Source organism: Dicentrarchus labrax, unplaced genomic scaffold (genome assembly GCF_905237075.1).
Source record: "Dicentrarchus labrax unplaced genomic scaffold, dlabrax2021, whole genome shotgun sequence".
Classification (NCBI taxonomy): domain Eukaryota; kingdom Metazoa; phylum Chordata; class Actinopteri; family Moronidae; genus Dicentrarchus; species Dicentrarchus labrax.
Window position 1 is genome coordinate 5,196,172 of NW_026136721.1, and position 26,962 is coordinate 5,223,133.

General features: G+C 41.2%; 2 protein-coding genes across 9 annotated transcripts in view; both read right to left on the reverse strand.

The window, feature by feature from the left end:
* Positions 1-18,056, reverse strand: part of LOC127355469 (glutamate receptor 2-like) — a 105,064-nt gene extending 87,008 nt beyond the window's left edge. The window contains exons 1-2 of one of the 5 annotated variants that reach the window (XM_051386393.1): positions 17,743-18,055; positions 10,318-10,458 (exon numbers count right to left, since the gene is read on the reverse strand). In XM_051386393.1, coding sequence (XP_051242353.1) covers positions 10,318-10,458; positions 17,743-17,833 — 232 coding nt within the window. In that variant the 5' untranslated portion in view covers positions 17,834-18,055. Of the gene's footprint in view, positions 1-10,317; positions 10,459-17,742 lie in introns of all 5 variants that reach the window. The other 4 variants (XM_051386391.1, XM_051386394.1, XM_051386392.1 and 1 more) reach the window with 4 other exon arrangements.
* Positions 18,057-22,820: 4,764 nt separating this feature from the next.
* LOC127355481 (glycine receptor subunit beta-like) overlaps positions 22,821-26,962 on the reverse strand; it is a 47,771-nt gene continuing 43,629 nt past the window's right edge. For all 4 annotated transcript variants that reach the window (XM_051386418.1, XM_051386414.1, XM_051386417.1 and 1 more), the window contains one exon: positions 22,821-26,193. In XM_051386418.1, coding sequence (XP_051242378.1) covers positions 25,900-26,193 — 294 coding nt within the window. In that variant the 3' untranslated portion in view covers positions 22,821-25,899. The remainder of the gene's footprint in view (positions 26,194-26,962) is intronic.

Consider the following 26,962-nt stretch of genomic DNA (forward strand, 5'->3'; position numbering starts at 1 on the left):
ATTGACTGCATTTTTGCCCCCTTGAACATATACGAAAAGTCAATTTTATTTGGCAAAGTGATCAGGCTTGGTGAAAATGGGGATATTCTTTGCGTCACTTTCGGGTCTGCCACTAGGTGGCGCTACTATCATAAAAAATGCGTTTAGGCTAATAACTTCTGCATAGTTTGTCGCACATTCAAAAAACTTACATCCACGTGTTCGGTGAATGGAGCTGAATCTCCATATATAAGCCCCGCCCACTTCCGCCTAGAAATTTTTTTTTCTAGAGCGCAAAATGTCCATAAACTACTTTTAAGTGTTCCTCCTACACGCTTTTTCCGATTCGCACGAAATTTTTCACCTACTACCTGGGGTCCGCCCTGGCAAAAAGGCTAATTTGAACATTTTTGAAATTTAAAAAAATAAGCACGCTATAAAATTCCAACTTCCTGTAGATTTTTCGTCAAAAAAGGAAGTGGACCATTTCTCCACATTGGTATGTCCGATTGACACCAAACTTGGGTCCAAAGTTCCACATGTCTTCCTTAAGCATCGTGCACAATTTCAGGCCATTGCCACTAGGTGGCGCTCTTTAAAATGAAGAAGTTTATATCTCTACAACGGTATATGTGATTAAGATGAAACTTGGTATGATGCTTCCCCCTGGCTCCCTGAGGCTCCCTTAAAAAGGAAAAACAAAATGCGCCACTAGGTGGCACTCTTTTGGAATGAAAAATCACTGTCCGAATACCGTAATAGTTATGAATATGAAATTCACAGAGCACGTGTAGAGTAGTGCCTGAAGCTCACATACCAAAAATCGTGTTCGTCATTTGTGTAGCGCCCCCTACATGATAAAAAAACAGAAGCCCCGGCGCCACGTTTCACTGATATGTACGAAACTCGGTAGGCACGTGTAACATGCCGGGACGTACAAAAAAGCCTCTTGGACCCATACCCCAAACCCCACAGGAAGTCGGCCATTTTGATTTTCATTTTCACTTTCGGCGAAGTTTTCGCGTTGTATTTGAATGAACTCCTCCTAGGGAATTTATAAGATCTGCTTCAAAATGTGTGAGTACAGTCAAAAAATGGTCCTGATTAAAGGTTGTGCTATTTGTGCATGTACGTTGAAGGGCGTGTCCGTGGCGTGGCATCAAAGTCAGCCATTTTGAGTTTTTTGCTCATTTTCTGTGATTTTTCGCGTTGTATTTGAACGAACTCCTCCTAGGCAATTTATCAGATCTACTTCAAATTTAATCAGTGCAATCTAAAGCCATTCATGATTAAAAGTTGTGCTATTTACGACATTCCGTCAAACGGCGTGTCCGTGGCTTGCCATCAAAGTCAGCCATTTTGCATTCTGTGCTCATTTTCTGTGATTTTTCGCCTTGTATTTGAACGAACTCCTCCTAGGGAATTTATCGGATCTACTTCAGATTTAATCAGCGCAATCTAAAGACATTCATGATTTAAAGTTGTGCTATTTACGACATTCCGTCAAACGGCGTGCCCGTGGCGTTGCGTTGAATTTCGACCAGTCACCATAAACAGATAGTACTCAACTTCAGTGTACAGTCCCACCCTGAACACGTCCTCATAACTTCAGCGTACATGATCCAATCTCAATGAAACTTCACGTGTTTGATAAGTCCCACCCTGAACACGTCTACATGACAATATTCAGACATAGTGATAGCGCCACCTACTGGCAACAGGAAGTAAGCGCTGCGTGGCGATTTTGAGCTGCGTTACGTGAAATGACCGTGCCAGTGACGACTTGTCAAATTCAGCGGATTCGCCATGAAATGCCACTCATAACTTCAGTGTGCAATGTCCAATCTCCAGTGAAGGTGGCGCTCTTTAAAATGAAGAAGTTTATATCTCTACAACGGTATGTGTGATTAAGATGAAACTTGGTACGATGCTTCCCCATGGCTCCCTGAGGCTCCCTTAAAAAGGACAAAAAAAATACGCCACTAGGTGGCGCTCTTTTGGCATGAAAAATCACTGTACATATACCGTAATAGTTATGAATATGAAATTCACAGGGCACATGTAGAGTAGTGCCTGAAGCTCACATACCAAAAATCGTGTTTGTCCTGTGTGTAGCGCCCCCTACAGGATAAATAAACAGCAGCCCCGGCGCCACGTTTCACCGATATGTACGAAACTCGGTAGGCCCGTTTAGAATGTCGGGACGTACAAAAAAGCCTCTTGGACCTATACCCGAAACCCCACAGGAAGTCGGCCATTTTGATTTAAAGTTTCACTTTCGGTGAACTTTTCGCGTTGTATTTGAACGAACTCCTCCTAGGGAATTTATCAGATCTGCTTCAAAATTTGTGAGTACACTCAAAAAATGGTCCTGATTAAAAGTTGTGCTATTTGTGCATGTACGTTGAAGGGCGTGTCCGTGGCGTGCCCTCAAAGTTGGCCATAGTGAATTCCGTGCGCATTTTCGGTGAATTTTTCACCTTGTATTTGAACGAACTCCTCCTAGGGAATTTATCGGATCTGCTTCAAAATTGGTCAGTACAGTCAGAAAATGGTGCTAATTAAAAGTTGTGCTATTTGTGCATGCACATTAAAGGGCGTGTCCGTGGCGTGCCCTCAAAGTTGGCCATAGTGAATTCAGTGCGCATTTTCGGTGATTTTTTTCGCCTTGTATTTGAACGAACTCCTCCTAGGGAATTTATCGGATCTGCTTCAGAATTGGTAAGTACAGTCACAAAATGGTGCTGATTAAAAGTTGTGCAATTTGAGACTGTACGTTGAACGGCTTGTCTGTGGCGTGAGGTCTAAGTTGGCCACTTTGAATTCTTTCGTCATACAATGATAGAAAAGTTGAGCTGTGACTGTACATTAAACCGCCTGCCAGTGATGACTTGTCCATTTCAGCAGATTCACCATAAAATAGTGCTCATAACTTCAGTGTGCAATGTCCAATCTCCAATAAACTTCATATATTCTGAAACAGTTTTGCCCATAACACGTCCTCATAACTTCAGCGTACGTGGTCCAATCTCAATGAAACTTCACGTGTTTTCTCAATGAAACTTCACGTGTTTGATAATACTCGCCTTGAACATGTCTACATGACAACATTCAGACATAGTGATAGCGCCACCTTCTGGCAACAGGAGTTAAGCGCCGCGTGGCGATTTTGAGCTGATTTATGTGACATTTTCATGTTGTGGTCCCCACGTGTTACGACGGCACGCGACGCGGTCGCAGCACGCCCCGAGTTGGGTGGAGTGCGAGGTCCCGCTCAACGCTGCTTGCAGCTTTAATTATTATTATTATTATTATTATTATTATTATTAGGGACCTAGCCAGCGACCGCTGGAGGTCCCTATTGTTTTTGCTCGATTTCTTACCTATTATTATTATTTTTAGGCCACTTCGACTGCGTTTTTGCCCCCCTGAACATATACGAAAACTCAGTTTTATTTGGCAAAGTGGTCAGGCCTCGTAAAAAATGTTATATTCTATGTGTCACTTTCAGGTCGGCCACTAGGTGGCGCTATTATCATAAAAAGTGCGTTTAGGCTAATAACTTCTGCATAGTTTGATGCACATTCAAAAAACTTATATCCACGCATTCGGTGAATGGAGCTGAATCTTACTATATAGGCCCCGCCCACTTCCGCGCGAAATGTCCTTAAACTACTTTTTCGTGTTCCTCCTACACACTTTGTCTGATTTGCACGAAATTTTTCACCTAGCACCTGGCAAAAAAAGGAATTTGAACATTTTTGAAATTTCAGTTCCTCATGTCTTCCTTAAGCATCGTGCACTAGGTGGCGCTCTTTAAAATGAAGAAGTTTATATCTCTACAACGGTATGTGTGATTAAGATGAAACTTGGTACAATGCTTCCCCATGGCTCCCTGAGGCTCACTTAAAAAGGACAAAAAAAATACGCCACTAGGTGGTGCTCTTTTGGCATGATAAATCACTGTGCGGACACTGTAATAGTTATGAATATGAAATTCACAGAGCACGTGTAGAGCAGTGCCTGAAGCTCACATACCAAAAATCGTGATTGTCGTGTGTGTAGTGCCCCCTACAGGATAAAAAAACAGCAGTCCCGGCGCCATGTTTCACCGATATGTACGAAACTCGGTAGGCACGTGTAACATGCCGTGACGTACAAAAAAGCCTCTTGGACCCATACCCCAAACCCCACAGGAAGCTGGCCATTTTGATTTAAAGTTTCAATTTCGGCGAACTTTTCGCGTTGTATTTGAACGAACTCCTCCTAGGGAATTTATCGGATCTGCTTCAAAATTGGTCAGTACAGTCAAAAAATGGTGCTGATTAAAAGTTGTGCTATTTGTGCATGTACATTAAAGGGCGTGTCCGTGGCGTGCCCTCAAAGTTGGCCACAGTGAATTCCGTGCGCATTTTCTGTGAATTGTTCGTCTTGTATTCGAACGAACTCCTCCTAGGAAATTTATCCGAAATGCTTCACAATTAGTCAGTACAGTCAAAAAAGGTGCTGATTAAAAGTTGTGCTATTTGTGCATGTACGTTAAAGGGCGTGTCCGTGGCGTTCCCTCAAAGTTGGCCAGGTTGAATCGCATGTCAAACTGTGATGCTATTTCCGGCATTTAAGGGCTTCTGTTTTAACTAACTCCTCCTACTCCTCCCTTTTATCAGATTGACTTCAAATTCGATCACTTCAATCTACACAGATTGGTTATCAAAAGTTGTGCTATTTGTGACTGTATGTTTAACCGTGTGCCCGTGACGGCGTGTCGAATTCCACCGATTGGCCATCAAACAGATAGTACTCATCTTCAGTGTACAGTCCCACCCTGAACACGTCCTCATAACTTCAGCGTACATGATCCAATCTCAATGAAACTTCACGTGTTTGATAACAGTCCCACCCTGAACACGTCTACATGACAATATTCAGACATAGTGATAGCGCCACCTACGGGCAACAGGAAGTAAGCGCTGCGTGGCAATTTTGAGCTGATTAACGGCAGATTTTCACGTTGTGGTCCGTACGTGTTACGACGGCACCACCCCCCCGCGCCACCCCCCCCCGGTGGCGGGGGGGGGGGCGACCCCCCCCCCTCCCCCCTGCTGCTTTTTTAATTAATTATTATTATTATTATTATTTTATTATTATTATTATTATTATTATTATTATTATTATAATAATATATTAAGGGGGCAGGGTTGGCAGCCCAAGCCACTTCTTCTGAGAGGAAGAACCCAAAGCAAGCTACAGACAAGAAAAAGAGAAAATACCCCCAGGGGTGCCCGAGAGGGGGGGAGGATGAGCACCCCAACAGGACGGACCAAGGAACGACAAACCAGGACAACGGAATAATGACGACGACAGTACAGTGCATCTGTGGAAAAACCTGCAAGAATCAGAGGGGTTTAAAAATCCATCAAGGCAGAATGAAATATTGGTGGAGGAGCCAGGCCCGGAGGCAACCCACAGTGCCCAGAGCCTCCTAGTGCCGCCAACACCCGCTGCCAACAGCTCACATGCCACCCTAAGCCCCCAAGAGTCAGCAGCACCTCCCAACAACCCACAGAGCCTCCAAAGCCAGCAAGCTCCAACCATAACAACTGGTTGTGCACCTTCGGCCCATCCAAGGATCCAGTGGCCCCAATCCTTGAAGAGATCTGAGTGGCAGCAGTTCGATGAGGATATAGATCAGGTCCTGGAAGTGACAGCCAAGGGGGATGTGGGCCGTCGGCTGAAAACGATGACCACCTTCATAGTGAACATCGCGGCTGAGCGATTTGGAACCGAGGCACCCAAGCCCACGCCATCGGCCTATGCCCCAAGCCATAGAGAAAGAAAGATCCAGAGCCTCAGGGAAGAACTCAAGCTGCTAAAAAGGCAGTACAAGACAGCAGGGGAAATTGAGAGACTTGGCCTAGCGGACCTGAGAGCAATCCTAAGGAAACAACTCTTGACCCTGCAGAGAGCAGAATTCCACTGGAAGGATGCGGAAAGAGAGAGCCAGGAAGAGAATAGTAGGTTTGTAACGATACACTCAACTAACGATTCGATACAGTTCAAGATTTTTTGTTCACGATACGATTTGCTCACGATTTTTGTATTTTTATCAAAATGAGCTACAGACAAATTATGACCAATTAAAATTATCTTTTATTCGTAGGAAAAAAATCTTAGAGGTGCTTTCTTTACAGAAACTCTGTAAAACAGTTTGTGCAACTTACATGGTCATCTTAAACAACAAAATACATGAAAAATATCCTTTTTTTTTAGAAACAATCTACTAAGTAAGTAAACTGGTGTTAACTGGTGTAATTCAATATCTTAAATAACAAAAGAATATAAAATCTTGACCAAAAAAAGAGGTCCTTTCTTTGCATAAACACTGTTAAACACTGTTTTTGTGTCTTCTAAAAAAAAATCCAGTTATTCTTTATTATTTAAGTGAATAACTACTTCAGTTGCACTTTTTTTTATGAGATGCAAAGTCTCTCGTCAGGGTGGTTTGCCCCCTCGGCAATTTTCGCTCAGGAGGTGGCGTAACGTTACTTTGCTTCTCACTGTGGTGGCGGCTAATGTGCTGCTGCATGTTGCTCGTGTTGCCGGTATATGTTAGCAGTCTCTTGCAATATTTACATGCTGTTTTGGTTTTGTCTGTCCATTTCTCACCGGATGTATTTGTGTATATGGGGAATCCAAAATGCCGCCACACAGGTGATTTAAAACCGCTCGGTGCATCCTCTATTTCAAAGTTGTTGCCTACCGTCGCCATATCTTCCCTCGTTCTGTGCCCCGTACCTATGCAGTGACGTAAGTCACGTGACTTGATGTCTGACGTTGACAAATTAATCACCAACCAGTGACTTTTAAGATAACGTAACCTATTTCTAAAAAAAAAAAAAGAACATATCCTACTTCTCTCGCATCCGCAATTTATTTTTTCTGTCAACCGGTGCGAATCGTCACGCATTTGTACCGATTTTTAATCGTGCCGCGATGCATCGTTACATCCCTAGAGAACAGCTTTCCTGGCCAATCCCTTAAAGTTGACCAACTAGCTCCTTGGTCAAAAGAGGACTGGCCACCTTACCTGCTCCAAGGATGTTATTAACAACCACCTCAATTCAATTCAATTCAATTCAATTTTATTTGTATAGCGCAAATTCATAACAGAAGTTATCTCAAGACACTTTTCAAATAGAGCAGGTCTAGACCAAACTCTTTATAACATTATTTACAGAGACCCAACAGTACCACCATGAGCAAGCACTTGGTGACAAGGGCAAGGAAAAACTGCCTGTTAAAGGCAGAAATCTAGGACTGATCCTTCGGCTCTAGGTAGGTGGTCGTCTGTCTCGACCAGTTGGGGTAGAGAGAGAGAGAGAGACAGACAGACAGACAGACAGACAGACAGACGCACAGTAACAACAGTATTGGCAATGGCAATCTAGCAGGACCATGGCAGGAGGCTCCACCAGGATCGATAAGAACCTGCGAGACGAGTGGCCTCAAGGCCACGTACAGTGACCCTACCAGAGAACAGCCACTGGGCCCATGCGATGCACTGACAATGCCACCAGAGCTTATATCGGACTTCAACCTGAAGGAGCCCGGCCTTAGTGAAGTGGAGGAAGTGGTGTGGAGAGCAAGATCAGGCTCGGCACCGGGCCCAAGTGGAGTGCCTTATAAGGTGTATAAAAACTGCCCAAAGCTATTACACCGGCTTTGGAGGGACCTGAAGGTGATCTGGAGGAGAGGAAAGATCGTCCAGTCATTGAGGTATGCGGAGGGAGTGTACATACTGAAAGATGAAAAGTCTGAGAGCATCGACCAGTTTTGTGTCATCTCCTTGCTCAGTGTGGAGAGCAAAATCTTTTTCAGTATCATAGCCAAGAGACTCTGTTGGTATAAAAACCGATTTCTTTTCACTTTACTCTGTGCCCCGTTGACTAGCATTATAAGCTAATTAGCAGTTTGTGCTAAAACCGGTCACGGTCGATTAGCATGAAAACATACCCCAGAGAACGGACCAACTTGATACACGTGTTATTAACCCCAGCTTCATTTTGCGCCGGAATTGTCCTTTAACAATAACACTACCATCATGTCATCAGTACAATTACCACCATCTTGCAACTACAAATCTTTGCACCTTACCTACCTATTTATCTTTTTTTATCTTTTCTATCTAAGTATTTTATTCTATTGTTGTATTTTATTCTATTGTATTTTATTCTATTTTAATGTACCTGGTTGCTATTACGACCCAATTTCCCTCTGGGGATTAATAAAGTCTATCTATCTATCTATATATCTATCTATCTATCAGCAGAGGTCCAACAGATCTCAAGACTAGACTAGAAAAGACCCGTTGATAATGGTCCGGTGCTTCAAAGAAAGATTTAGGAAAACTGCAACTGGCTCAGAACATAGCAGGTCGTCATGCCCTTCTATGCACACTAAGGTCTAACATGCATGTGAATCTCTCCTAGTTTAAAGTCGATGAGAGGCTGACATAATCACACTCAGTTTTTTATTAGATACATCTATCTATTGAAAATTCCTAATTATAATTCACACTCAACATTAAAAACAAAATAGTTGCTTAAAGAGAGCTATTCTTTTGGCTCCACTGGGCCTTTACAAATGAATTTGTTCATTTTGTGCGATTTAACACAAACTTCTTTAATGACAGTCACTTCCTGTGACTGGAATCTTACAGCCTAGGCCCTGATGATGCACTGATTACAAGCATGACATGAGGACCTGCCTTTTCCTTAAGAATCCTGGTTAGGCATCGCCAATCAAGTTATTTAGTGCAAGCAGCTACAACACAAAGCCAGCTTACTTCACTGCAAGATGTACAAACATGCAGTCCATTCCAATTGATTGTACAGTGATGTAACATAGTGTAGCTTCTTCCCTCACTAATGATCTTTGGTCAAGTACAAACATACAAACCCAAACAGAACAGAAAACATTAATTTTGGCCTATCATTTAGTCTTATTAGTTTACATGGTGCAAGCAACAGTCAGCACCCACTGAAAATGCTACCTCATTGTTTTGTACACTACTCTTTACTAATGAGAAAGAGAGGAGCTTGGCAAATCTGCATGTTTTGCCAATGTGGATGTTGAATCTCTAAGTCACTCAAATTCTCAATTTCACATGGAATGAAAATGCATAAAAACTGCTGTAGAAATCACAGCCCTTTCTATTATCCTGACAATATATCTATAAGATATTGATCCTCAGCTGAGGAATACATTATATATGCAAACTTGTTGAGTTGTATGTAAGCAACTGTATGCATTGGGTTTTTTCAACCCTATCTCCTAAACACAGTTTGTATAATACTACATTTTTACTGCTTCTTTTTGCAACTATTAGGGAAAAAATTATTTGTCTATTGACATTTATCACGGAGAGTATTAGATCAATAAAGCTAATTTCACCAAGTATCCTTCATTAGGAGTGGCACAGTGTCAGAGTATTATTTAAATAGGCTGTTTTAAGTTTAAATTTGAAGAACTCTATAATGTGCAGTTGTAACGTTAGAAGTGAATGGCAAGCATAGAGACTGCACTGAATCAATTTGAAATTTTCTGTCAGAATCCATCTCTTAATAGGCGGCACATAATTAGTCCATTTTGTGCGTAAGAGGAGTCAAATGAGGCTAAGAGCCACAGATGGGGTAAGAAAGTCAGAATATTAACAGGGTTCCCACTCCTTTTAAGAAATCAAGACATTTTTTGAGGAGACTTTTTCTTTTTTCTGACACATTTAGCTGTTCCCACCACAACCGATTTTTCATCGAATGAACTACATTTTACTACAGTTTTCTTCTGTGACATTAATTTGGCCTGAGTCCATTAGTAGCAGTTCTGCTTGCAGCTCTTGAAAAAAACATACTTGTAAAAAAGATTGATGCTTAGGAATTTTGTTTCACGTCTGCTAAACCCACTCATACTACGTAGCTTATCCAACTGTCAAGTTTTAAATAAAATACAAAGGCGTAGATCTGAGTGAGAGGCTAAAATACAATACAAAATTTCCCCGGACAACATAGATTATATACTGGATATTAGGTCATTTAAATCAATTTCAAGGTGTTTCCATAACTGGAAAACTAGTCTCAAAATTTCCAGGTTTTCCAGGACACATGGGAACTATATTGCCTCAAATATCCAGTCCATTGGTCGGGCTCTGTACAAATAAAATGTGTAATGTCTCAAAAGCATTAAGCATACACTTATTATCTGTTACAATAACTGCACCAGATATACCATCTGCAGTCAAAATATGTTCGGAGCAAGATGAGAAAAAGAGAGAATACTTACAGCAGTTAGTGACAGCAAAGCTGTTCGCCACCTCCAGGTTATCTATGTGTGGAGTTAGTCTGAAATCTGCCATCCCAAACTGAACCATACCAACTCTGAATGCACTATACTCCTGATCTGCACCCCGAGGGAATAAACCACCTGAGAAAGACACATACAGACAGAATCATGGTCAGACAGATAAGAAAACAGGAAAACAAGAAGAAGAAACAGCAAAATTATATTTATAGAATATTATATAAACATAGTTTTCAAACAGCTCATATGTGATTCTTTTTTTTCATGACAGTGTGGACAGCAAAAATCAGCAAAAATCACAATTTTGCTTTGCACACACATATGTGGTCCAAATCAGATACAGGTCAGATTTTTTTGCGATGTGATCTCAGTGTGAACAGTTATATAAGAATTCATGTGACTTTTAAGTCACTTTAGACCAGGCATGGGCAAACTACGGCCCGCGGGCCACATACGGCCCGTTAAGCTTTTTAATCCGGCCCGCCCGACTTGTTCAAACTGTATTATTAAAATCGCATTCATTTTGACGTCCCTGCAATTACCACGTTTCCCCATTTGGCGCCCAATGACCCTTGTTGGAGTGTGGTGTTTTATGCTGCATTCAGGTGCTCCTTGGATTATCCTAAATAAACATTCAGTCATTTTGATTGGCGATTTGGCTCTTTATTTAGGGTTGAATCCCAAGCCATTGTGGATAAATCACTTTTCTAACACGTCTAGATCACTTATGTGGACGTTGCTATTAAAAATGTTGACAGGCAACGTTTTTTGAATCACAAAAGATAGTTTGCTGCCATTTAGATGACGAATATGACATCTTTCCCAGATCAACTCGGGACTTGTTTATCTGATGTTTCCAACGCACTTGAATGCAGCATGACTCTCAACTTTACCTTTTCTACATTGCATATTGAGCCTTTGTGTACAAATGAGCGGACCAAAGAAAGGAAAAGTGGATATTGAGTGCCGAGTTTTTAATAAGGAGTGGACAGTAAAATATTTTTTCACTGATGTCCGATCAACGGCTGTATGTCTGATATGCCAGGAAACTATTTCAGTTTTTAAAGAATACAACATCAGCCGTCAATTTGCAACGAAGCATGCTAACTATGCTAGCAAGCACGGATGGATCGCCAAATTTAACTGGAAAAAACGTTGGGCTGCTGAAAAGAATCCAGGATAAAGTGAAAGAGGAAAACCCTGACCAGGATGTTATTTTCCATCACTGCATCATTCATCAGGAATCTCTGTGTAAGTCTGTATTGCAGCTTAATCATGTGGTGAATCCAGTGGTAAAACTTGTGAACTGTATACGGGCAAGGGGCCTCCAGCACCGTCAGTTCATTGCGTTCCTGGAGGAAACCGATGCGGATCACCAGGACTTACTTTACCACTCTTGTGTCCGCTGGTTAAGTTTGGGCAAAAGTGTTTCTGAGAGTGTGGGAGCTCAAAGAGGAGATTCGCAGATTCATTCATCAATTCAGAGGGGAAATCCGACGAACTGGCTTCGTGACTTTGCGTTTGCTATGGACATATTTTCCCACATGAATGAGCTGAACGTGAAGCTACAGGGCAAAGATCACTTTGTGCAAGACATGTACACAAATGTTTTAAATCCAAGCTGACTTTATTCTCCAGACAAGCTTTAAACAAATCTTTCGCTCATTTCCCCACACTAGCCACGCAGAAAGAGGCCAACTGAAATGCGGAGAAATACAGCAAATCACTGGATGACCTGCACAGAGAATTCTGCAGTCGGTTCTCTGATTTTGAAAAAATTGACAAGTCACTTCAGCTGGTCCCATGTCCCTGTCCCCTGTCACACGACCCCGAAACAGCACCACCTGACCTGCAATTGGAACTGATCGATCTTCAGTCTGACTCCATCTCAAAGGAGAAGTTTAACTCATAAACTGAATGACTTTTATGCTTCACTGAACGAAGCCACGTTTTCCAAACCTCACAGAAGATGCTGGTGTTGTTTGGCTCAACCTACTTGTGTGAGCAGACTTTCAGTGTCATGAACATCAACAAAACCCGTCACAGATCCAAGTTAACTGACCAGCATCTCAGATCCATCCTGAGAATTGCCACAACAAAATTAACCCCAGACATTGATGCTCTGGCAAAAAAGGGAGAGCAACAACACTGTTCCCACTGAAATTGAACGTGAGTTTTCTCTACTGTTATGAATACATGCATTTGTAAAATAATTTGTAAATATTCATGCTTTGCTGCCTCTTAAAGGCCAATCCTTTTATATAATGGCTTGTACATGTCATATACATTAGTTCACATGAACACTCCATCCATCTGCTCCTTGCCTGGCCCCCCTGTCAAATTTTAAAACTCAGTGTAGCCCACAAGTCAAAACGTTTGCCCACCCCTGCTCTAGACTGACATTTGTCATGCAGGTCACTTCAGGACCATAACTAGTTCACACTAGAATCTGATGTGGGCGACATTTAAAAAGAAATGTGGCCAGCCAAAAGTCCAGTCTTTCTGGTTCTACTTTGTACTATTTTGATAATTTAGCAAGAATTATCTGTTTTGTTATTTAAAAAGATCAACTGACTGATGTGTCATTGACTGTGCACATAATTTTCCAGCCCCCCTGTACGTTGTAATCAAGTTCTGTCAACAGCTATGGTAGTACATAATAGTCTGAATCCCTCAGTTACACTTTGATGTTAACCTTTTTTAATAAAATCTACGCCGGCCACCCAGACCCATTTCGGCCGCTTGTACCCGCGATCTCATTCTATCAGTCATGACCCATGGCTCATGACCATAGGTGAGGGTATAAACAAAGATCTACCGGTAGATTGAGAGCTTCGCCTTTCAGCTCAACTCTCTTTTTGTGACAACAGTGCTATAAAGTGACTGTAATAGCGACTCCGATCTCCCGCTCCATTCTACCCTCACTCGTGAACAAAACCCAGAGGTACTTGAACTCTTGGGGTAAGGACTCATTCCCTACCTGGAGTAGACAATCCATCAGTTTCCTGCTGAGAACCATGGCCTCCGATTTAGAGGTTCTGATCCTCATACCAGCTGCTTTACACTCAGCACAGTGTAAAGCAGTGATTGGATGGCCCTGAGAAGTAACCCCCTCACCCCATACTCCCGCAGCACCTCCCGAGGAAATATTCTGGGGAATCTGGTCATACAGCTTCTCCAAATACACAAACACATGTAGACCAGATGAACATATTCCCAGGCCCCTTTCAGGACACTTGAAAGAGTGAAGAGTTGGTCCGTTGTTCCACGACCAGGACGGAACCCAGAAGCGCCTGGGTGTCGTCTGAAAGTCCTTCTCCATGACTTCTCTGAACTCCTCCCACACACACTGTTTTGCTTCCCTCACAGCTGAGGCTGCAGTCCTTCGGGCCTGTCGATACCCTGCAGCTGCCTCCGGAGTCCTCCGATATAACATATCCCGAAGGGCCTCCTTCTCCAGTCGGACGTCCCCCCCCAAAGCCTGTAGGCGTCCACCGGGGTGAGCTCCAACATAGCGGTGCTCAGCCGGGGACTTGTGAGTATCCGCACACCAGCCCGATGCCTCACACCTTGGGCAACTCCAGAGAAGAATAGGGTCCAACCCCTATCCAGGAGTAAGGATCCAGAGCTTCGACTGTGCGTGGACGTAAGCCCCAACCAATCTAATCAGTAGCGCTCTACTGCACAAGTTCCGGCTCCTTCCCCCCCAGTGAAGTGACATTCCACGTCTCCAAAGCCAGCTTCTGCTGCTAGGGTCTGGTCTGTCGAGGCCCCTGGCCTTCACTGCCACTCATTTGGCATTACACCTGACCCCTTAATTTCTTTTTTTCAAATGCTTAATCTGAAAGCATTATTCTTCTAGTTTTGGTACTTTTATTTTTTTCTATTTATAGTGAATACTGTCTGATTCTGATCAGTGAGAGCCAGCATTTGTCCACAGGGGGAAAATTCTGTTTTTTTGTCATTATCAAAATGTGCATTGTAGGGAGAGAAAATCAATATCAATTAAAAAAATTCTACCTCAGCTCAGCTGCAACACTTGTTGTGGAGCTGGCAGAATGAGGTCATATTTCCACACACACATACTTCTTGGCCCTGAGCAGGGAGGATGAGGCCATATAAGGCAAGTATGGCAGCTCGCAGCGAGGCAGATTTATTAGCTTCTGTGACTGACAAGTCTTAATATGCTCGCTGAGCTTCTATCATTGAAAACATTTGCAATCAACCACACCTCTAAGAGAGTAGCTGTCATTTTATAATCCACTTCAGGCTATATTGAGCCCTACCTCAGATATGATCTGAGGTTTGGCTACAATGGACTGCACTTGTATGGCGCCTTTCTAGTCTTCTGACCACTTAAAGCGCTTTTACACTACATGCTACACAGTATCTTGCTTAAGGATATTTTACCATGCGTCGGGAGGAGCCGGGGATTGAACAACCTTCTGATGAGTGGACGACCTACTCTAGCTCTGAGCCACACCTCAGTCCACTCTCCTACAGCCCTCTCTGTAAAGTTTAGAGTACGTGTTGCCCTCTCCATCCACCATTTCATCCAAATTTAGTTTTAGTTTTTAATTTCACAGCAGCTTTCCTAAAAAAATATCAATATTAAAAATCAAATGCAAATTGAAATTTGCTAAATAAGAATATGACAAAATATAATAGAAAATATAAGACTATAAATTAAAAATATATACACTATATGCAATATGCAGTAAATGTAATTTTGCAAAATTCTTGGACTAAATTAAACTGTACATGTGCATTAATTTATCCAAAGCTCACAGAGCATACATCTCATATGAATGAAAAATGTGTGTGTCTATAAGCTGTGGCAGATGTAGACAGGATCTCAACTCTGTTGTCATATTTTACCAACACATAGAATTTATAGCGAGTTGAAAATGAAAAGTAGCCATATTTTTCTTGGCAGACAGTACTTTATGCGCGATATGAAAGTGTTAACCCATAACGTGTTAAACCACTGCACATTTGAAGTTAACGGTACACAAAATTCGACAAAGTCAGCACAGTATCCAAATTGATCATCAACGTTTTTAAAGCAGCACAATCTGCCAGTTGATATTCCAAAAAGTTGTTATCAAAAATCTATCGAACCAGGATGTTGGAAAACAAATCCATCCATAATTTGCCAATTTAACCAATTTGGCTTACTAATTTTACACTGTAAAAAATAACGGTAAGGTGTGCTCACATGACAGAGTGACAACCTAATTAGTTTACGCTAAATACCAATGTGTAAAAAATGAATGGCAGATCTACCTACCTAACTACCTACCAACCAATGTATCTATTATATCTATTGATCTTGTATTTGCACATGGCAGAAAACAACATCAGTGACCATTTTGTCTACTGTATCTCTCCATGGTAAGTGAAATGTATCATTATCTGGAGTACACAGAACTGCCAGAAGAAGCCTGGGGGATTATGAGAAGAAAGTGTAAACGGTAGACGGACTGTACTTGTATAGCGCCTTTCTAGTCTTCCGACCACTCAAAGCGCTTTTACACTACGTGCCACATTCACCCTTGAACCCACATTCACTCAGTGATGGCTAAGCCCATCGAACAGAAACTAATGCATTCAAACACATTCACGCACTGATGCACAGGATCAGGAGCAATTTGCGGCGCAAGGATACTTCAACATGTGGCAGGAGGAGCCGGGAATCGAACCAACAACCTTCCCATTAGGGGACAACCCGCTCTGCCTCTGCACCACAACCGCCGCACAAACTAATCATACACACACAACTCATACACCGATACACAGCATCAGGAGCAATTTGGGGTTCAGTGTCTTGCTCAAGGACACTTCGACATGCAGCGAGAGGAGCCGGGGATCAAACCGCCAAGATTCCGATTAGTGAACAACCCACTCTACCTCTGAGCCTGTTATTACAAGTATTGAAATATTTATCAATAGGTCAAATGTACAAGCTGAAAAGTTGAGGGACGGGATAGACGGGGAGGGTTACTCGCTCAAAAAAGACTTACTTGGTTCAAGACAGGATCCTTTTAAAAGTAAAGGGCTTGTAGTGCTACCTACATACCCCCAGAACAGCCAACCAAAACACAAATATGCTGTCATGTACACTATGCTTAAAGCAATTATTCCATGATACAAAATGTCCTGTTTGTTTTTACAGCCATGGCAGTGTATGGGTTGTGCCATACGGTCTTGCAGCTGCACGGACAGCCGCAGCTGTGGTGTAAACATGGGGACAACATGCAAACTGCCCCAAACTCATCAGTGTAACTGCTGATCCACTGTGCAAGTATAATTTCAACTAGTGATGACACAGGTAAGATTATGCCTGTAATGTCGGCACCAGAGAGCAACTATTTCAATAGACAGCTCTGGTACAGAAGAAAACAGCTTAATCAGCCAAATTTTATTTAGTTAGCATTTAGCTAAAGGCACCATAGTGCAGTTTTCCCCAACTTTGGGGAAGTTTTGACAACCTCTAGTGGGGATCCCGAGATCCCCACTAGAGGTTGTCAAAACTTCAAGGAGGGGCCTTCTTGATTTTAAGGGATGTAGGTAAACTTAAAAATGCGATTGAATTAATGAAATATCCATCAAATATGTCCTTTAGTGAGGAGTGTTCAATTTACTCAATTGAAAAAGGTTGAGAACCACTGCCATAGTGCAGGTACATAGAATAGACCAAAGTCACTTTATTGTTTTCATGAGAAATCCTTTAAATGACAAATTTGCCAACCCCTGCAATGTATGAAAAGGTACCTAGGCAGACTACTATGAAACCATTTTGATAGACAACTAAACGTGATATCTTACAATAGAAAAGACAATTAGTAATTGTATGTCTGAATATAGTGGTGACCTATATTTGAATGTAATGGCATGTGAAGGGAAATTCAACATATCCTTTAATCATAGAAAAGAGCGATATAAATATGCAGTTCCAACAAGGAATGGAGCTCAGGAAATGCGTCTCAAGGGCTGGATTTGAATTATCTTGGATTTACTTGCCTTTAGCTGAATGCCAGTCAACATCTAGGACAAACACCCGTGTACACACGTGTTAACGCGCGCGCGCGACACACACACACACACACACACACACACACACACACACACACACACACACACACACACCATCCACAGCACTCTAGTGATAAGCACGCGCATAGAGCACATAGACGAATATAAAACATGAAAATGTTGACATTATTAGAACACTGCAGCAGCTGCCCTACAGCCAGGAGGGCCTTACATTGAGAGCGGCACTAGGAGGAGAGAGGAGAGAGGCCTACTTTAAAAAAAGAAGGACACGGGGAACGATAAGATGGAGAAAGGCGAACAGACCGATGAAAGATGAGAACGGTGGGGCGATGACAGAAATTAAAATCCTACCGATCTGGACGCTCGGAGATCCGCACAACGCCTCGCGCCATATAAGTATCACCACAAGCAGCAGCTTCATGGTCGTTTTCTGGCTCCTCATAACGACGCCACAGCAGCCTACGGTAGCGGTTCCTACCAAAATATAATCTCCATCACACAAGATACGAGCTCATGTCGTCGTTCCAGGTTCGCTAGGAAGCTCGGGCTCTGCAGATATCCTGTCCTCTTTCCTGAGATGCGCGTGCAGCTGCTGCTGATAGGCTGGGGGTGCGCGCCGCGGATTGCCCAGGAATACCGATGAGACACGAGAGAGAACCGAGAGCATCCGACAGTTTAACATAAAGCAGCGTTTATGAGGACAGAACAGTAGCCTAGGTTAACATAAACGATACTGGAGGACTAATACATACCAGTGTCATTTTAATACTGGCTAACAATTACAAAGATAATAAACTGACATCACACAAGGCATCTCCTAACAGGCTGCCAGTTAGGTATTTACTGCACAGTAACATAATTCGTATATAAAAGAATAATGGATAACATGATATAATAAATCATATAGCCTACTTAATGCTGAACGAATGCAGGACTTGTGATCATTTAATGCATTCATTAATGCAGAATATATAATGAATTCCTGTTGCTTACTTTTAACAAATGATTAGGTTACTATGACTTTTGTGATTAGTTCACACTTAATAGAACATCAGTTAAAGAATGTTGAAAATTGCTTATTCCTATTTTAACCTTGTTTTAGTGCTGCCACTGATGTTGGCTTCCCACAGGAGAGGCAGGTGGAGTGGGAGTTCACCATATAATCCGTACATTGTCCACAGAGATGTTGGCTATACTAAGTAGCATTAACATATAAATATGAATATTTACACAGTCTAATAGTGAGGTTATTTTAGTCAAATGCTAGAAAAATACTCCTTTCACATTGTCCTTTCCACAGAAAGGCTGAAGGCATCTATAATTTATGTAAACATGGATTATGTGATTATGTTATAAATTGATAGTATAAAGAAAATAACCATGGATCAGCTGCTTTACTTTATGGTTCATGGGTATGGGTTACACCCAGTCTAAGAGGAAGATACTATTTACTATTTGCTAAAATGGAAGCCGGCTTCTTTCCTCATGAACCGTATTGTCTAATGAAACAATTGATTCCACTTTTGTTTAATTTTTAGTTGTTTTTTTAAATCAACAACAGTACAATATACACATTTCCTAATTACTTTCCTTTTCCTTTCCCAGCTGTATATGACATTTATGATAAAAAATGCTGTAGTAATAGTGATTGTCCACTCCAAGTTATATTAGCATAGGTAAAAAATACTGTACAGGTGCCAAGTTAGTGTGGGAAAGTGGTAGGCGATGGGCTGACCAAAGATCACATGTCAAAAATCTTGGGGTAACATTTGATACTGGGCTCAAATTTGACAAACAGATTAGCTCTGTTGTCAGTACGAGCTTTTTTCAGCTCCGTCTTTTGGCCAAAGTGAAGTCTTTTCTCAGTCGGCAGGATCTTGAGAAGGCAATCCATGCTTTCATCAGCTCAAGACTGGACTACTGTAATGCCCTTTACGTCGGCCTCAGTCAGTCCTCAATTTATCGTCTCCAACTTGTGCAGAACGCTGCTGCCCGATTTTTAACTAGCATGTCCAGACGCGAACACATTACTCCTGTGCTGTCGTCACTCCACTGGCTTCCAGTCCGTTTTAGAATTGATTTTAAACTTTTGTTGTTTGTTTTTAACACCATTAATGGCTTGGCCCCCTCTTACTTGTCAGAGATTTTAACTTTTCGCAATTGTGGCAGAGCTTTGCGCTCTTCGGGTCAGCTTCTGTTAGAGGTCCCTAGGTCCAGACTTAAACAGTGGGGCAATCGTTCTTTTGCCGCCGCTGCTCCTAGACTGTGGAACAAACTGCCTCCTGACATTCGCACCACTACTGATCTCGGCCTTTTTAAATCGCAGCTTAAGACCCACTTTTTTAGATTAGCATTTAATTCTGACTAGGACAGTACTGTCTCTTAGGTGTACTCTTTTTATCTGCTCCTTTCTGTGCATTTCTGGAAGGCTTTTAATACCCTGCAGTGCTGCAGCACTACAGCACTTTAAATTGTATTTGTATATTATATATGTGTTATGTATTGTTTCATGGCTTTGTTGTAAAGCACTTTGGGTACCTTTCGGCTATTGTAAAGGGCTATACAAATAAACTTGATTTGATTTGATTTGATTTGATAAATGATGTGTGAACACAAAAACCATGTACGTCTTCTCACACACATAAATGGTATTTATTATAGAATGTGTGCCCTTTATGTATACTTCACACCAGGTGTACACAAAGCTTTTAGCCGGTGAAATGATAAAAGTGGATATGAGATATAAGTTGAGAGATGTAAACCTTAAAGTAAAAATTGCTGTGGCTCAGAGGCAGAGCGGGTTGTCCACTAATCGGAAGGATGGCTGCATTTTGAAGTGTCCTTGAGCAAGACACTGAACCCCAAATTGCTCCCGATGCTGTGCATCGGTGTATGAATGTGTATGAATGATTAGTTTCCGTTCTGGTGAGCAGTTGGCACCTTGCATGGCAGCCCATGCCATCACTGTATGAATGTGTAGGCCTGAGTACCACACTCTGCAACTGGATATTGGACTTGCTCACAAACAGACCCTAGCAATATAGAAAGCATCCTGACTAGAAATATTCCAATCTGGCATAGGATGACCATGGCCCAGGACAAGATGTTTCCATCCAGGGGGTCCCTGTGGACACTGTAGAGGAATATAAGTACCTGGGGGTGTACTTTAATAATAAGTTGGACTGGACCAGAAACACAGAGGCGGTCTACAAGTAGGGCCAAAGCCGACTCTTTTTCCTGAGGAGGCCGAGGTCCCTTAACATCTGCCGGACGATGCTGAGGATGTTTTACGAGTCTGTTGTGGCCAGTGCGATTTTCTTTGCTGTCACATGCTGGGGCAGTGGGCTGTAGGTTGCAGTCACCAACAGACTAAATAAACTGATCAAGAGGGCCGGTGATGTCGTGGGGGAGGAGCTGGACACTCTGACAACCGTGGCAGAGAGGAGGATGCTGTCCAGGCTTCATTCTATCTTGGACAATGTCACACACCCGCTCTATGACACACTGGCCCAGCAGAGGAGCACCTTCAGCAGAAGACTCCTCTCACCCAGATGCACCACAGAGTGCCACAGGAAGTCATTCCTGCCTGTGGTCATCAAACTATAGACCTCAAACACGGATAATCATTTTTGCACTTTTTGCACATTTCAAACTGTACATTTTACCTTTTATATATGAATATATATAGATATATATATATCTTTATATATATGTTCTTATTATATATTGTATGTATATCTGGAGTTTGTAACAAAAGTAATTTTCCCCTGGGGTTATTAAAGTATTTCTGATTCTGACACTATAGCAGTGATTAAAACCCCCCAGAAGATCATCAGTATTTTTGTTTTAAAAGTAGCTCATAGAGAGCAATATCTTAATTTCATTCTGCAAACTTGCATTGTAAATGACAAAAAAAAATTATCCATTAGTAAAATACTTAAATTAGCAAAATTATTTTACTTATCTGAGAAAGAACAAAAAAACTTAAATCCCTCAGTGTAATCTAGCAGTTGCACATGAATCCACGGGGTGGCAGTGTAGCCTTCCTGAGCTCCTGTTGTTTAAAGCAACATTGTGTAAGATTTGGTACTTGCAATTTAAGCACAGAAATATGAACAGCTTTACATGTGCATTTGTTATGATTACACTACTTAGGATCAAAAACTAGCAAGTCACCCAGGAACACAGCCAAACACAACATCACACAGAGCAAGCCAGCTATTATAACTTACTAGTACAACAGCAAGAACATCTGTCTGCAGCCTTTTATTTCACCAAGCTTTCACCAACAAATAAAGTCACACATTTACTCTTATCTAGGGGTTTCTTTCACCTTTTCTCTTCTTAACTTCCTCCTCTTTGGCATCTTCTGTTAGCTAGAAGCTGCTAAGTCTGGTTACGATTCCTATCCCTGCCCCAGGCCTGAAAACGTCCACCTCCTGCAGCCGAAAGCTCCGGTGCTGCCAGTTTAAACATCAACATTCCCCCGGTGCTTTGAGCCCCCAGTCCAGGTGGGCAGTGTGGCTTAGTTAACTAGCTCGGCTACATTCGGCAGCAGCTACTTTACTGCCCATCAGGAAACTGTAAATCACAAAGTTGAGGTGGAGCAGCTAGAGTACATCAAAGGGAAAACCAGTAAACAATTATTCCATTATAATATGCTCCAGTTTCACCAGAATCGGTGACAGAGTGTGTGGCTTACTGCTAAGTGTACTTGTTGTGACCTGGAACATAAAGTTAGTGCAAGAACAGCCGTACTGGGCACAGAGTGGGAATGACAGAGGCACTATTCACCTTATTACAACTCAGTGAAACATCAAAATGGTAGTGAAGCTGTTATTTTAAGGTAGAAAAGTTACATAATGTTGCTTTAATTTTTAAACAGTTAACTTTCATTTATACTCGCCATGCAAAAGCTAGAAAAGCAAGCACAGCACACAGGTAAAGGTAAGTCTAAATTTCCTGCATGTATTGGTTCATTGTTTTTGCTTTTTCATTTTAGAATATATAAAATGCAAGTACTCATTTTTTAATCTAAGCCTCCAATTCCCATCATTATTCTTCACACAGCCATTAAAGTGCTCACTTTTTGATACATTCTTTTGACATGCTTTGACATATGGGACCTGACTGCTGCTGCATTCGTGTCATGTAATTGTCTCACCTTAATGTCAGTGGCAAGACCCCATGCTTGTCTTCTTATCTGTACATTGGACCATTGTTATTTTCAACAATTATTGAACATTTTTTGGCATTTAAAATGATGTGTGGAGAAACACAATGTAAATCAAGTGTAAACATACAGATGCATTCACAAATAATGCAATTTCCCATAACTTTAAAGATCATAATGGTAATAAGAACCGATGTCACTCCCTGACAGTGGAAGAACATATTTCCCTTTGATACAGTCAGGTTCTCAAAGTAAATAAGGATGAATAATATAGTCTTTATTTACAGCATATAGCACTTTCAAAATCCATGTTACAAGTGGCTCACAAAAAAAAATTACAAAGAGGTTCTTCTCTTCAGTTATTTTTGTCCTCTTTCCTGTTTGATCATTTGATCAAAAAATATAACACATCCTGGGTAAAATAACTTGTATTGAACTTTCCTAAAAAAAATAATTTCAAATACTTAGCAGTGCTGTGTTTACTTGTCTGAAGACTGTTTTTTGATAACATAGCAATATATTTTAAGAAAGGGCATATGATACATAGTGCAGCAGCTGGATGCCAAGCTTAACTGGTGCTTAAAACCTCAGTGTAATATAACACCAGAAGTGCTCTAGCAGTTAGCTACCATTCTAGAATATAGGGATCTAATGATCTCTATATGGTGGAATGTTCTAATGAAGCCGAGCGCAAATTCCATCAGGAAGACTATCTTAATGTTTAAGCTATTTATAGTTTATCTCCCTCTCTCGCCAACTCAATCAGGAGGACGTATGGTATAAAAAGGTATGGTATAAAAACCATGTATGTATAACTTTATGAACAGCATGCGATCCAAGAACATAGATTAATTGGTGCAAGAGCCAGAAAAGCATGTTATCATATTTTGTTCATGGTAATCTGCAGTTAAATGGGCAGACTAAAAACTTAAAAAGCATGTAAAAGCAATCAACTGAACTCTTTTGTGGACCAAACAACTGGACTGTGACCACCTGAAGAGGAAAGTCCATATCCACTTACAATACAATTCTGGAGCAGTTCATTTATGGTGTAAAAACAAAGCAGACCAACCGGAGTTAACTATTATTCTACATTGTCTTTTTCCTGTCTGTTTCTTATTTCTTACTGTTTTTTTATTTTTATGTATTGTACGGTGTTCCTCGAGTGCTCAGAGAGGCGCCTTTAAAAAATAAATAAATAAATAAATGTATTTAAACCATCATCTGATCATGAACTGTCAAGACAGCAATCTGCTGAGCAATTTATATATTTATAAATGATCATCTCGTATGTTGATGTATGTCTTGGTATGCAGGGACAGTAAAATGGAGTTTGTGACCTGCTCTGTTCATATTAGTTCATATATTTCTACCCATTCTAGGTATGGGACAATATATGAAATAATTATTAAAGTGTGGCATGACCAAATGTCTGTTACCATAAAAAACAAAAAATAAAAATAAAATAAAAATAAATCTATGTAAATATAAATATATATAAATCTAAGTGTATATACTATATATATACACACATTTATTTATAATGATGTGCATTTGTGGTACCATGGTTATCATATAATCTTAAAACTTTATACATATTGCTTTGTTGACAGTTCCTATGGTCAGTCGATGGGCTGCATGGATTTAAAGGTCCAATGTGTAATACTTAGAAGGATCTATTGGCAGAAATGGAATATAATATGCATACGTAAGTTTTTATTAGTTTATGTTCGTTACCTTAGGATGAGCTGTTTTTATCTGCAGAGGGAGCAGCTCCACCATTTTTATACAGGAGCCCAAATGAGAACTTTCGCCACCACTGTAGTTTAACCTACATGCTTAGAATGGGATGGTAAGGTGAGTGGTATTCAGTTGGTTGAAATCTGCAATTTTACTGCTAGATGGCAATAAATCCTACATACTGGACCTTTAGTTTAGCATACAAATTCATACTAAAATCACATCACAAAAAAATCATGTCCTTTCACATCAATCTAAAAGAACTGAAACACACCAGAGTTTGAACCAAACCAAACTGGGTAGGTGTGAAAGCACCCAACAGTTCTGCACAGTTCAATAGTGACTAAAGGATCCTACAGAACACAAACCAAAATTTTTGAAGAACACTGATCATGCCCACTAGTAAGTAACCAAGTGTGTGGAGGTGTGAAAGTAGGCAGGATTTTAACTTCTCTCTCAAGCTCTCTTGTTTCAGTCTTTACACTTTTCATGTGAACAACCAACAGCATGAACACCGTTAAGGAGAGGCAGTTTGAAAGCATGCATTGTTATCCACATTTGTATGATTCATTCCATCTAGCCCCTGTTTATGAGAGCAGGCCTTCCAATGAGAACATTTAGAACCACTTTTGAATTTAGAAATGGTTGGACAACACTTAGTACAAACTGGTTCGTTTAAAACATGCTGAACCCTTAACCATAGAGAAACCGTCTAGAAGCTTGAGAGTAGTTCACTATTGGTGTGGTTCAGGCTCTGAAATGGAACTAAATGGAACACCATCTTAAGTCACTCTGGGACTTAGGGTTACTTAGATTAGTACACTACTCTATTGGTATCAGACCCTATTTGCCTTTGGTACTGACATGTGACCTCTATCTGGTTTATCTTGATCAGGAAAACACATGCAAACAGAATGCCTTACAGAATCAGATCAGAGTGCCATCTGATAATTCCGCTGTTGATCGGATCAGCTAGGTGTAAATGACATCTGAACAGTTTGGTCACATTCTCATGAATCTAAAAAGCTTCTAAAGCTAACTAATACAACTAATAATGAGATATCTTGTAAGTAAAGGATTCATATATATAAATATATATATATAGTCATAATGGCACTGATAATCTTTCAAAATGAGGACTTATACAATAAAAATGAATAGTTATATTTAATGACTTATTGAAATGTTTTTTCTTTTACAATACATTTATTCTGTCTATATTCTTGTATTTTCTTTTTTATGTCTTATTCAGTTAATGTTGGCCATTTTGAATTGTTACCAGTAATCCTAGTAAAAAGCATTAGGGTATTGCGTAGGGTAACCACAGCGATGATTAGTTTACTCTAAGCACAATGTCCTGTATCAGACAGAGACACACATGCAGTGCCTACTGGCTCAAGCCAACCTCTCCAAGGTTGTGTAGCTGTGGTCTCTCCAGGGTACCACAGCAGTCTCTGCAGCTCTGAAAACATGGCTCTGAAATGTTAGAAATCTTGATTTTACCAGTATAGCCACCACTAGTTCACTACATACTACATTTGTCCACAACAGGATACAAACCACTTAATTTCCACCCTAGTATCTTCCTCTCCCTCTCACAGATAGACAGACCAGTAGACGACATTGAAGAAGAGGAAGGAGAAGGGAAAGAGGGCTCTTGCATAGAGGTCAATGCGTTTGGCAGCAGCGGGTATGACAGGTTTGGGTGGTGGGGGTTTCTTGTTGGCTTTGTTCTGGGACTTGAGGGCCCCTGTCACTTCAACTGGTTTACCATAACAGTCAAAATTGGAAAGTTCAAAGTCTCGAGGTAAAGATCCCACGATGCTGAAGTCATTGGAGCGAAGGTCTGACTTGGAGGTGCAAACTTTCTTACAGCGAGTTTCTACCACCTGGTAAAAAACAGAGACTGACTCAATAAAGTCTTGGCATGGCATTTTGCTGTATAAAGAAAGAGTCATCAAATGGGTTCAGTCTTGTCTTACAGCTTTCTAGTTTAGTCCATCCCCCAGGCAAGCATGCTCGGACCATAATTCTTTATCTATTATACTTACTATACTTTGTTTATGAGGGCAATGCAGCATTTTTAACAAGATATAAAGATAAAGCTTAAGAAGACAATTTGAGAATCTGTTATAGTCGGTAGTTGCTAGAGTTTTCTCCTCCCTGGTTTCCCTGTCTCTCTGTCTGTGTGTGTGTGTTTGGACTTCTCCCACTCTCCCCGATTACCTGCTTACCTGTCTGAGTGCTCAAACCTGCCAGTAATCAACTCATCAGCCCTGCAGTATATAAACCCTGGTTCTCCATCCACTCTCTGCCAGATCGTTGTCTCTACAAGCCTGGTAGTAACTTTCTTGGCCAGTTAGAGAACTTTAAAGGGACAGTTTACCCATTTGCATTAAGCTTTGTATCATTAGAACCCCAGTGATATTTTTGAATGGTCGTGCATCATTCCCTCACTTCCCCGGAGAGGGGAGAAATAAGGATTTTAGTGTTGTACTTCCTGCTTCCAATGATGTAAAAATCGTCATTTTGCGTCATCGGAAGCAGGAAGTCTCATATCTCTGCAGAGGGGGTGAGACTACAAACACTACTTCCTCGTTTTTTTTTCACTCACGCTACAGACCTATTACAGATCAGTGGGTGGGACTTCACCTGCAG